Source organism: Pagrus pagrus (assembly GCF_965226575.1).
Source record: "Pagrus pagrus genome assembly, chromosome: 2".
Lineage (NCBI taxonomy): Eukaryota > Metazoa > Chordata > Actinopteri > Spariformes > Sparidae > Pagrus > Pagrus pagrus.
In genome coordinates, this window is record NC_140186.1 from 2,408,248 (window position 1) to 2,420,676 (window position 12,429).

Below are 12,429 nucleotides of genomic sequence, written 5' to 3' on the forward strand. Positions count from 1 at the left end.
CTTGGAGATGACGTATTCAGACAGAAGGCGTCAAATACCGATGTGACAGAATTAATTCACGCTAATTTTTACGGAAATTATCTCGATTTTTGTTAAGATAATACGTGAAGGTGCTTAGTTATCATATGTCGGTGGTGTGTAGTCTCTCTTTATGTTGTTAAAGCTGATTTATTCCACATTAATTTAATAAAATCTGATCTGGGTCGATTAGCTTTGTCTGTTTAGGCTAAAACATCAGGGAAGAAGCATTTTGGATGAACATGTTAGCAAGTAAACTAAACTAGCCTGTTTTCTTCACTTCATATCTCCGTGGATTTACCACCTTTGTGTCCGGTAGGTGTATTTCGAGTATTAGGCTGCAGCTCAGTGGGCTGTTTCCATTCACGTCCTCTCATTATGCCTATGGCTAACTTAGTGTTAGCTACGTTAGCTTAGCACACAGCAGAGTGCACAGACCAGACAGGCAAACATGCTTTAGCTGCTGTTTATCTGCATCATGTGTGTGCTGCATATTACAAGAGTAGCTGTCCACTAGCTATCGTAGCTATTTGCCTGTATTGTTCTGGTCATGTACAGTGCAGAATAAGCAATTAAGTGTTTACACAGCACTTTTTAAAGCAAAGTTAAAACGTGCATGACTGTAAATATATAAAACAGCCAGGATAGTTTACAATAACATGTAAGAGCAACAGAATAAAATGAAAATGCACAAGTGATGCAGGTATTGGATTTCTCAGGGCAATATTGATGATAAACTATTTTTACATTTTAGACAAAGATATGTTAAGTTTGGTTTTAACAGGACCCCTCATAATAAAGAGGGGGAAAGATTGTCCACCAGAGAGCACAGACAAGTTTATTTTTCATCTGTGAAGCTGTGAAACAGAGACACTGATAATTAGCATTTATGTTTTGCAAAGTCATTGTTGGCAGATGAGATTCAACCCAGAGACATTCACTTAAACACCAGCAGGGACAGAAGCATCGTGCACAATGACACATGTCACCACCACGTCTGATTTAGATTCAGTCATACTTTCATTAATTAATAGTCAATGGTTGATTGTTTAGCCTGTAAAATGTTGAAAATAATGACACTCCACATAAAGATCCTCAAGTTCCACCAACCAAAATAATATCTTCAGACTTCTTTATGTGTGACCCTAAACACTCACAATAAATAAGGTTGAAGCAGCACTTTTTTGTGTGTGTTTACTTGGAAAATCATCCATGACTGAAGAAAGTCTTGGAGTAATGATTCCAGCACTGATGTGTCTGATCACGCTGTGTTTCCTAATGAATGTCTCTGCACCTCCTGCAGCCTGGAGTCATGCTGCCGCTGAAGGAGAAGGATAAACCCATCGTCCAGAAGCTGCTGTCGGCCGGCTGCTGCGCTCGCTGCGTCCTCAGGTTCTGCTGTGTGAGCGTCCAGGCTGCCTACAGACGACCCCCACAGGTGAGACTCTTCCTGCACGCGGGACACGTGGTCCCTCGTCATGCCAGTCACTTACTGGTCCCTCGTGTTTTTTTCCATCTCACACAGGATACACTAAAGGAACTTCAAGCTTTCATCAGCAATACAGAGAACCCCAAATCCCAGGATTCAGCATCAGCAGAGTCCACAGATGAAAACAACAAATCCCATGATGCAGCAGTGTCAGAACCACCTGAAGACCCTCCGAGTAAAAGAGCGAAACTGGAGGCCAGTCCGTCAGAGGAGGACGCTGCTGCCGTGGTCAAACTGAAGGATGAAGAGTCGCGTGTGTGTGTGGTGTGTTTGGGGATCCTGCAGGAGCTCTGTGGCGCAGCTCAGGCTGTAAAGGTGTGTGTGCTGTTAAATATTCACCGCTTCCAGACACAACAGAGCCACGGTGAGACGAACGTGATGTTTTGTTCCTACGTTCACAGATAGCCGAGACAGTGAAGGCTGAAAAGTACGAGTTCGACACCCTGGTGCTGTCTGTGTCTCTGCCTGCTCAGCTGTGTGTCCGAGAGGTCAGTGTCTCTGCATGGCGTCGTTAAATAACACATCTTTGGTCAACCTGGTGATCTGCTTTCAAATGATTCCTTCTGTAAAATGTCAGAAAATTGTGTCAGCCCAAAATCCAAAGATAATATCACAAAGGCAGCAAATTAAAGCCAGAAGTGTAACTCAGACAGCTGATTTATTTTCAGAAATGTAAATTAATTTGATTCACTGTGTCAGCACGTGTAATAATCCATAGTTGACCTGTTTTGTGACCTGGACGCATTTTATAAAGCAAATTTCACCTCAAGTTTGTCCCAAAAAAATGTGAATACATCTGTTTTGTTTGTTTCTGTGAGCTGCTGTCAAAATGAAATAAAACCACTAGTTTCAATTCATTTAAATTTGCTGTGAAGAGACTATAAACACCACAAGGTATTGTGTTTGTGAGCCAGCCACCCAAACCAGCAACATGTTAGTCTGCCTGTCAGTACGTCCTGACTTCCTGTCTGTGGTTCTCAGCTCAGCACATTTGTTCCTACTGAGGATCTTTAAAAAGACCCCACAGATATATAGTTTTAATTTTAAAACAACTCAAACATGAGGAAGGAGAGTGGTTGTTGTCTCTGTCACAGACTTTATTGTGTCTGTTGATGTGTGTTTTTTCTTCCTGCAGCACTCCTGTTGGCTTCACGTGAAGAAGGAACTGAGGTGAAGGAATTTATCTGGATTTTCTTTTTAAACGTCGCCGTACGTTCAGTCGGGCTTCAGGTGGAATTGTAACTTTATTTAACTTCTGTTTCAGGGAGAAGAGCATCGCTGTCGACAAGGACGACCTCATCCAGGTGAAGGAGGCCTTCAAGTGGATCATGCAGGGCCTGGTCGCCAAGGAGCTGGGGGGCGTTGCCGTGGTTACCAGGGTAGGCGACCACAATGGGGAAGAGAAAAAATAATTTGAGTTAATTTAAGGAACGTACGATCAGTTACAGACTTGATATTATGAATTAAATTGAACTTGTGTTCATTGAGGGCAGGTTTGGGTTTCAGTGCCTTGCTCAAGGGCAATAAATAAAGCATTAATAGTTAACTTTCTCAGGTTTCACAGCCGGTTTTGGGATTTAAAAGCATTTAATTTTCCTTTTTCTCTCAATGGCAAACATGATGTTCTCAGCTGGAGCTCAACGTCTGTTGTTTTGTTTTTTCAGAGTTTGTTCGAGGTCAGTGTGGAGTTCACTCACCCAGAGACCGACGCCGACTGCCACTTCCTGTAAGTCCTCCACTTCACCACAAGTTACCATAAAACAAGTTACAGTGAGATAACTGACAAGGATGTAAGTTAAGGAAAGTTTCGACAAGTTATGATAAGATAAGTTACGAGTGTTTCCTCCAAGCTGACCTCTGACCTTTGAAGCTGAATGGCTGTTTGGATAAATGATGATCTCTTCTTCTTCTTCTTCTTCTTCTTCTTCTTCTTCTTCTTCTTCTTCTTGTTCTTGTTCTTCTTCTTCTTCTTCTTCTTCCTCCGTCCGTCGGTCCTGCAGTGCAACAACATGTCCCGACTGCTTCAAACCCACCAAGAACAAACAGGTGAGGCAGCAGCAGAGAGTCAACACAAAGATGTCAACACCTTTCAAATCATCAACCAAGGATCAAGTTTATTGTCAGTAGTTTATCACATTAAAGGAAAAGTTGGTCATTTTTTTAAACACTCTTTTTTTAAATTTTTTTTTTTACTTTCTTCAATCAAGCAAATTTATATTGCACCTTTCAAACAAATCAGATTTAATTCAAAGTGCTTTACAGGAGATTAAAAACATGTGGGAACTTTAAAAAATTGATTTAGAGACAAAACAGCTCAACTACACACCTGTCAAAAATGTTATTCTTCATAGTAAAAAAGTAAAATGTAAATTAAATAAAATACATAATAATAATAATGAATACATTCCTGACAAACCAAAAATAGAATAAAGAAATAATCTGTCTTTGTTTGTCCGTCTGCAGTCGGTGTTCACCAGGATGGCGGTCGTCAAAGCTCTGGAGAAGATCGCTGACGCCAAGTTTTTAAAGTGAGCGCCACGTTTATATCTCAGTTTTTATGTCTGTTTTTTTTAAAACTGCTGTTTGAGATGATTATTGTTGTTTCTTCAGACACTACTCTTGTCCACCAGCGCAGCCGACCAGCAGCTGCATCCCGCAGGACGTCCAGTGTCTCCACCTGTCCGTCTTTGTGGCAGGTAGAGATAACATCTCGATGTGTAGCAGTAAAGTAGTGAATTCAGCATCAGAAGTCCGTTTTGATGTTCTGACGTTCTTCCTGTTGTCCAGGGAGGTACAACAAGTTCTGTCGCAGTCTGCCTCAGACTCCCTGGGTGATCGATGGAGAGAGGAGGATGGAGTCGTCGGTGGAGGAGCTGATCGCGGCGCCCATCCTGTCGTCCTTCAGATCCGACGGTGAGTCCAGACTCTCAGCACTGTGTTGAGCAGGACAACAAACTGACCCTGAATCTGTCCTGACGATCTCTGTCCCGCTCTGCTGCAGGTTTTAATTTCTCCTCGTCTGGCAGGGAGGACGTGGATGTCCGGACTCTTGGAAACGGTGAGATGCATGTATGTTTGATTTTATCTGCACTTTAAGTGTGAAGACTGCAGTTTGTTCATGTTCTGCTCCGATGTCTTCGGCAGGTCGTCCGTTCGCGATGGAGCTGCTGAATCCTCACAGATCCAGACTGAGCAAGGCGGAGATGAAGCAGCTGCAGGAGGTCGTTCATCGTCCATTCACCTCACAGACGTCTCATGAAACACTCTGTTCACCTGTGTGGTCGTTATAAAGCTCTTAATGCTTCAATGCTAACATGTTATTAACTGAGTTTTTTTCTCAATTACCTGCTTATTGATAGAAAGTTACGCAGTTGTTGTTCATGAATTATAATAATAATAATAATAAATTTTATTTATAAGCGCTTTTACAGATGCTCAAAGACACTTTACACTTTAAAAAAATCATGAAATATACAGTTAAAAACAGTAGGATACAGTAAAAACACAGATGATGATCTTAAACTATTATGATCTTATCTCTAAAAGCGTTATCGCGTCTTTTCAAATCATTATTGGATCCCGGGGGCTTCCAGAGACTCCTGATGAGCTTCATGGGGCCATTTTAAAACGCTGTTTAGCTGTGAAGCTCCAGAAATGTTTTGTGGACTACAAAAATGTAAAGAGCATGAAGATTGCAGTTTTAAAGTCCTGTTTCAGATCCAGTTGAATTTCTGAGTTTGTTTTTTCGTGTGTGTTTTTAGACCATTAATAATTCTTCGGACAAAATCAGGGTGAGAGACCTGCAGATTGTCACCAGGTGAGAAAATATGAATGAACTTCACTGCACCTGCATTATTATTCAAAGTCAGTATAAGAGACAGTGGACAGAACATCACACTGTGCTGCATGTTGATGTGCAGAGAGGCCATGAGTCGGATGAAGGAGGGAGAGGAGGAGAAAACCAAGTCGTACACGGCGCTGATCTGGACCCAGAAACCCATTCAGAGCGAAGACATCACGTTCATCGATGACATCAAGGTCAGTACAACACACACACACACACACACACATTGAACTCGTAACCACAACATCACCAGACTCCATTAACAAATGTAGTGATTTTAAGAGTTGTTGAGTTAAAACAAACTTTGTAACGTAGTGAAACTCTGTCTCTGACAGACTCTGAATCATTGTCTCCTTCTTGTAAATTCAGCATTAAATGAAAACAGTCAGTTGTTTGTTTCCTTGTAAAAAGTGTGAGTTTGTGGCAGCATGGCTGTACCAGCCTGTCTGCTTCTGTGTCTAAAGTGCTAAAGTCTTACCTGCCAACATTTAGCAGCTGTTTGAACACACTGTTTACACTGATTTCACCATTTACACTCAATTTATGAAAGAAGAAACATTTTATTGATCTAAACATGTCACATTTTACAAACACACTAAACAGTAACCAGTATAGGCGACTTCTTTGTCCCGTGGAGAAAGTCACCAGACTCCCTTTAAAAAACGCACAATTTAGTGAGTTGTTGAGTTGGAGACACTTTAAACTCTTCATTATTTGGGCCTTCATGTGAATTCGGCAGACGTTCTGAATAAAGATCAGAATATAAAAGTGAATGTCTGTTTGTTTTAACCCGTCAGGACCTGACTCTGGACCAGAAGACTCCTCTGAGGGTTCTGCACCGGCGGGCGCTGGCCGTCCGTCAGAGAGTCATCCACAGCATGAACACCCGCTTCCTGGACTCGCACCACTTCTACCTCGGGCTGAAGACGCAGGCCGGGACGTATCCTCACATTCAGACTGTCGTTCCTTCAGCTGGGAAATAATTAACTCGTAATTATAATGTTGGCATTGTCAACCTGACACCTGAGAGGAAAAGTTGTCTCTTAAGTTTGAATCCATGTAAAACTGTACTTTTTTTAGCACATAATGAATGTTTAAGCCTCACATGGAGATAGCAGTTTAGTCTTTTTTAACCCATTTATGCAGCTAGTTTTTAAAGTTTTTAAATTACTGTAAAAAATAATGTTTAAGTGGCGTTTAAAAGTTTTAAATGTGGCTCTCTGAAACCTGTCGGTGTGATTGTGGATGTTTTATCACAACGTGCTCCTGAACGTCGACCGACAGCTACATCAAAGAGTTCGTCCACGGAGACTTCGGTCGCACCAAACCCAACCTGTGTCAGCTGCTGAAGACGGACACGGACATCCTGGAGCTGGACGTGGAGGTGGGGTGGCATGATCAGCCTTTCAGAAACGTAGAATCTGTAGTTAAGATGACAAATAGGATGAAGATCAGCAGAGAGTCTCTTTATCTCATCTTCAGTGTGCTCAGTACTTTGTTTGCTTGTGTCTGTTTCCTGTCTCAGTCCGTGGACGTGGACTGGCCTCCGTCCATACCAGAGTGAAGCTGCCCCACCTCAGCCCGCTGCCCTCGTCCTGTTTCTGAGAGGCCGCTGAGACCGAACTGGTTCTGTCCCGGAGGAGCTCTGCACCATCGACCAGGTTCAGAGTGTCCGAGACTGAACAGGTGTTCAGCTGGTTGGAGAAGAAACATGAACCCGAGTGTCACGGTCCTGCTGCTGCTGTGAGGCCCGGTCTGTGTGTGTTTTGGTTCTGGATTTTGCCTTTTTGACTGTTTCTTCAGTTTAATCACCAGGAAACATGTTCTAGTGTAACTTTGTGTTACGAGACTCAACGTCTGCAGCCAAATGAAGTTTAGTTTTTTAAGTCAAATGATGAAAACCTTTTTTTATTGTTTGCACCAGTGTGACAACGTCCAGTTTGTCCTGCAGGAGGCAGCAGAGAGACATTAATGTTACCTCAAAGTAATTGTTACTAACAGTGACTGTTTTTCTTTAAAGAGATAATACGGAGCATTAAAATGTCTTAAAAAGACCTTTGTTGTGTCTTTTGTCGCTTTGTGTTCTGACGTTATCTCGGATGTTTTCCAACAAAGTTCAGAAATCTGTCACTGTACTCATGTTTCATTTGGTCAGCTGACGCCAAAACGTCCCGGAGAGTCGGAGGAGGGAAGATGGTGTTCGTGAATCATCTGCTCATACATGAACATTTCTGACACGTAGTCACGTAAACAGATTTTCATGGGCAGCGCTGGTTGCTTAAAGGTGCAATATGTAAAAATTAATCCTCCAGGCAAATAGGGGGCAGCATACCACCAGAGTCACTGCTAACTGCTGCTAACTGTAGCTCCTATCAGCTAGTAACCGTGCAGCTAGAACAACAAGAACTCCCATGATCCCACACTGCTCATATCTGTTGTTTTGAGATGAAAACATAGTGGCAACCATAGTGGTAACCTTGGGAAAGTCTAGAAGAGCCACACAATTTAATTATTTTATACCTATTCAAGTTAGCTGGTCGCTAAACCGGAAGTTAGTCTTCCAGTTCACCTCATGAGACCTTTGATAAAAGTCTGGTAGTGATGAAGAGACAGATAATGTATTGATCCTGTTTGAGTTGTCATGAATCACACACATGATGTTTGTCAGTTTAAAGATGTTTCAGGTCAGGAAAGTGTCAGTTTGACGTAATTAAAGTAAAACCTCATGTAGTTTTGTGTCAAAGCCTCAGTGAACTACATCGTCTCACCAACACCAACATGGAGCCAACTGGGCTCAGAAAAGCTTGTAAACAAGATGAACATCACAATAAATCTGCTCATATTGACAACTGCAGTTCTGGTTCTGGTTCAGTTCTGTGAGCTGCTGATATACAGGAGCAGCTCTACAGTGTTTAAGTTAGGAGACGACGTCACTAACGACACCGTGTCGTCTTTATAATGACGTGTTTTCAGGCTGATGTTTCATTAGTTTGATGACAAACATCATCTGTGAGATTCAAACAGGATCGATTACCAGACAAAGGTTTGATCAATAAGATCCACGAGGGGAACAGGAAGGGGCGGGACCTCGGCTCTCTATAGGGATGAACGGGGCTTTATGCAGATTTAATATAACGTCCTTGCCGCCGGGGCCCACAGTCCCCCTTTTGTACTCATTCACAGATACCAGCGACCTACATACGCCAGATTTTCCATGAAGATTGATGCATTATTCTGAGAAATGAACGAAGATGTTTTTTTTTAAAAAAGGCCCCGTCCTACAAAGTTAGAGAAAGTGAGAAAATAATCCCTGGATCGATCTCTTTAATCTGGATCCAGAACAAAAGTTAACGGGGTCTATTGTGGGCCCAGACACGTCCTCCTTCCAAGTCTGGTCGACATCGGTTCAGTAGTTTTTGTGAAATCCTGCCGACAAACCAACAAACAAACGGACACGGGTGAAAAGCAGAACCTCCTCGGCGGAGATAATAAAGAGCCACGACAGCAGAAACCCTGAAATGTATTTCTTTTTAATTTAATTCAAAATAAATACTACCACGGCAACGCAAGTCCACTACTGGGTTCTTGCCCTAATGTTTTGGTAAGAAAACAAACAAGCAAACGATCCAAAAAAAAAAGAAAAAAAAAAAAAAAAACAGAATAAAAAGAGACTTCAGTTAATGCATCCATCATCATCATCATCATCATCATCATCATCATCATCATCATCCTTCAGCGACTTTCAAGAGGTGCCTTTTTTTAACGACATACAAGGTAACACTGCCTAGAATGACAAACATAAATAAAACAAACACTATGGTACAAAAGAAGGGGGCGAAGGAGGAGCGAGGGATGATGGGATTGGAAAAACCTGATGAAACCAGCACTGCAAAAAAAAAAAAAAAAGAGAAAGTCAGCCATGGTCCCACGTTTAGTTTGTGACAGCGGGTGAGGGGAACAGAAATGACAGTGCAGACTCCACAGTTACAGTCATGTCCTCTCACAGAAACTCGGGAGTCGATCGTTTTCGGAGACCACGTTGACGAAAAGGAAGGCGGGAGGGGGAGGGGAGGGGAGGGCGGGGTTTGTCTCCATGGAAACATCCTCCATGGACGATAACAAGTCGAGTCGGCGAATCAACCCGAGGAAAACAAGGAATAAAAAAAACGAATGGAGGGTCCAGTCTTTGACTCGGGCTTCAGTTTTTTTTTTTCCTTCTTTTTTACATTTTTTTTTCTTAAATGCAGGTTTTTTGGGTCGTTTGTTGTATTTTTTCGGTCACTATTCTCATCAGCAAGCTTGAAGTACAGTCACACAGAAAATAAAAATGTTTATGTCTCGTCTGTCAAGATGCCACTAAAAAAAAAAACAAAGAAAAGAAAAGAAAAGAAAAGAAAAGAAAAGAAAAGAAAAGAAAAGAAAAGAAAAGGCATTGCATATTTACATCAAGAAGTTTTGGGGCGACTCGACTTTTTTTTTTCTGGCAGTCCTCACAGTCTTCATACATGAGTGTCTCACGGCTCAGTTTTCTCGTGATCTGTGACATGATTAGTGATTTATTGATACTCCTCGGTTCAGATTTAAAAACGTGTGTGTGTATAAATGATACTGACTCATCATACTGACAGGATGAAGACGGGGGGACAGAAGTCCTGCGTCTGGAGCTGGAAGCCTCGTTTTCTGTTAGTGTCCGTGTGATAAATTAAACGTTGTTCACTCTGATTTATCGTCTAAAAACAGTCTTTATGTATCTGTGATCTGTGTCCGTGTGTGAATGAGTGTGTGGCGTCAGGGTTCCCACGCAGGTGCACGAAGGTCCAAACTACACTTTCTTTTGTACTCGCTTTGTTCGATATGTTTCATATTTCTCGGACCTGTTTCGTTACTTTCACACATGAACTTGAAGAGTAAGAGACGACGCGGCATCAGAGAACAGTTCTCTAAAAATCTTTTGCAATTGCAAACAGCTCCCTCTGAACCTTCCCAGGTGAGTGCAGGAACCCTGAAGAGTGTGAGCTGACCCCTGCAGGACAGGTGAAGTCGGCAGTTTTCTCCAGAAACACAAGAAATTAGTCGCGTTCAGTAGTTTTTCCACAATTTTCACAATGAATTAATCTATTTTAGTCATTTCTCGAGCAGAAACATCAAATATTTTCTGGTTCCAGCTTCTTTAACGTGACGATTCGCTGCTTTTCTTTCTCATTTATGACAGTGAATGAAGAGTCTTTGGACTTCGGCTGCTGGTCGGACACGAGAAGCAGAGACTCTGAGCTCTGGGACATTGTAACCAACAGTTTTCACAGTTTTTAATACTAAATCGGTTTATTGGTAAATTATAAAAAAATAATCAATACTGGCAATAATCGTTAGTTCCAGCCCTACAAACTGATAAAGTTCCTCTGAATCAATCAAATGTTACTCAAGACATGTTGTACACCTCCCACACCAGCAGAGGGCCGGACTCATCCAGGCGGTGCCGGTACATTTAGTTCTTGTTGTTCATTAAGATCCCAGCTGGATCATCGACACCAACAGAGACTTATCTGAAACATAATGTCATCCAAACTGCAGCGGCACAGTTAAACAGACACCAACCGGCCCATTAGACTAACGGCACGTCGGACTCAGGACCTCCAGTGTCCTTCTTGTATTTAGATGTTTATTTCCTGTTTTGAGCAGATTTTCTTGTTTTAAGGGAACACGTCAGTCCAAAGACTCTGATTTCTGTTATAAACACAAAGGTTTTTTATTCTAAACAGCGGGAGCTCTCCTCCACTGAAACTACAAGATGGTTTCATTTGGGTTAGTTTAGAGTTTTAAGATACAACATGTTAATTAATCAGCTGTAGAGAAGTCGCTAGACGTATCATTGTACTTTGGACAGCACGAGGCTAACCGTTTACCCTTACTTTCTGTCTTTCTGCTAAGCTAAGCTAAGCTAGTCACCTCCGGCCTCTAGCACTGTATTCAACATGCAGCCGTGAGAATGAGATCCATCTTTTCATCTCAAACTCAGCAAGGAAGCGAAAAACAGATTTCCCTAAAAGGCAGAAAAAGCAGAAGGATGTGTGGAATAAACAGGTGATACCTCTGGTTCTGCTTTTTAAAAACCTGACGCCTACATTACCCACAATGCAACGTAGCCAGTGCCACAAGACTCTATATTGCTTTTTTCACATTTGCAGTATCACTGTAAAAAACCCGTGCACGCCTGGAGGTGCAGCGAGTTTTAAGTTCGATTTAAATTAGATTTTGTTTGGAGCAAACTGCCGACTTCAGTCCGATCAGCACGCAGAGCTCACAGCTGTTTCCTGTTTATGAGTGTGTGTGTGTGTGTGTGTGTGTGTGTGTGTGTGTGTGTGTGTGTGCTATGACAGCATAAAGTTGACCCCCATGTCCCACATACATACAGTACATACATACATTACATACATACATTAAGCCACATTTCCCTGTGTAAACACCCATTCCACTAGTCCTACAGCTACGATGAGGAAACAGAAGAGAGGAGGTGAAGAAGAGGAGGAGGAGGAGGAGGAGGAGGAGGAGGAAGAGGAGGAGGATGAGGAGCAGGAGCAGGAGGAGGAGAAGCGGTGAGAAAGCAGAGAAAGGCCTCGTTCCCCTGCCGGCTGTGGAAAGCTGGAGCGGTTAGCTGAGTTTGAACGCGGTTGTGCTCTGTGGCGCCTGAGTGAACTGTGCAGTTTCTGGCAGTTTAGTGTTTCCTGTTTCAAAATAAAAGACCAACTGAGAAGTAAAGCGTGAGAAAAAAAAAACACATGGGTTGAAAAAAATACGAGAGCAAAGTGGTAACACTGCAACGATGAGAGGAATGATACAGACTCGTCCATTCTGTCTTTCTTTTGAGTTTTTTTTGTCGTTTTTTTTTTTGTTTTTCTTTGTCGTTGACCTGTAGACAGTGATTTTCATCGCCATGGGATTGGGGAATGTGCGCTGCCATGGCAAATGTATGAGAAAGAAATTATTTTTTTTTTGTAGTTTTTTCTTTTGAGTGAACCACGAGCCATGCACTTATTCTCAACTAAGAATGACCCTTCACAACCCCGAAACCCGCCCGCCC

The 12,429-nt window shown here is 42.2% G+C and overlaps 1 protein-coding gene across 1 annotated transcript; it reads left to right on the top strand.

Moving 5' to 3' along the window:
* The first annotated feature begins 56 nt into the window (after nucleotides 1-56).
* pus10 (pseudouridine synthase 10) lies at nucleotides 57-7,405 on the top strand. The gene is made up of 18 exons (XM_084369465.1): nucleotides 57-333; nucleotides 1,322-1,456; nucleotides 1,544-1,822; nucleotides 1,909-1,995; nucleotides 2,643-2,677; nucleotides 2,772-2,886; nucleotides 3,172-3,233; nucleotides 3,508-3,553; nucleotides 3,971-4,035; nucleotides 4,118-4,203; nucleotides 4,295-4,420; nucleotides 4,509-4,565; nucleotides 4,652-4,728; nucleotides 5,269-5,324; nucleotides 5,428-5,545; nucleotides 6,149-6,291; nucleotides 6,636-6,735; nucleotides 6,877-7,405. Exons 2-18 carry the CDS (start codon nucleotides 1,331-1,333, stop codon nucleotides 6,913-6,915), a joined length of 1,617 nt encoding a protein of 538 aa, XP_084225591.1. The 5' UTR covers nucleotides 57-333; nucleotides 1,322-1,330; the 3' UTR covers nucleotides 6,916-7,405.
* Nucleotides 7,406-12,429: the final 5,024 nt, after the last annotated feature.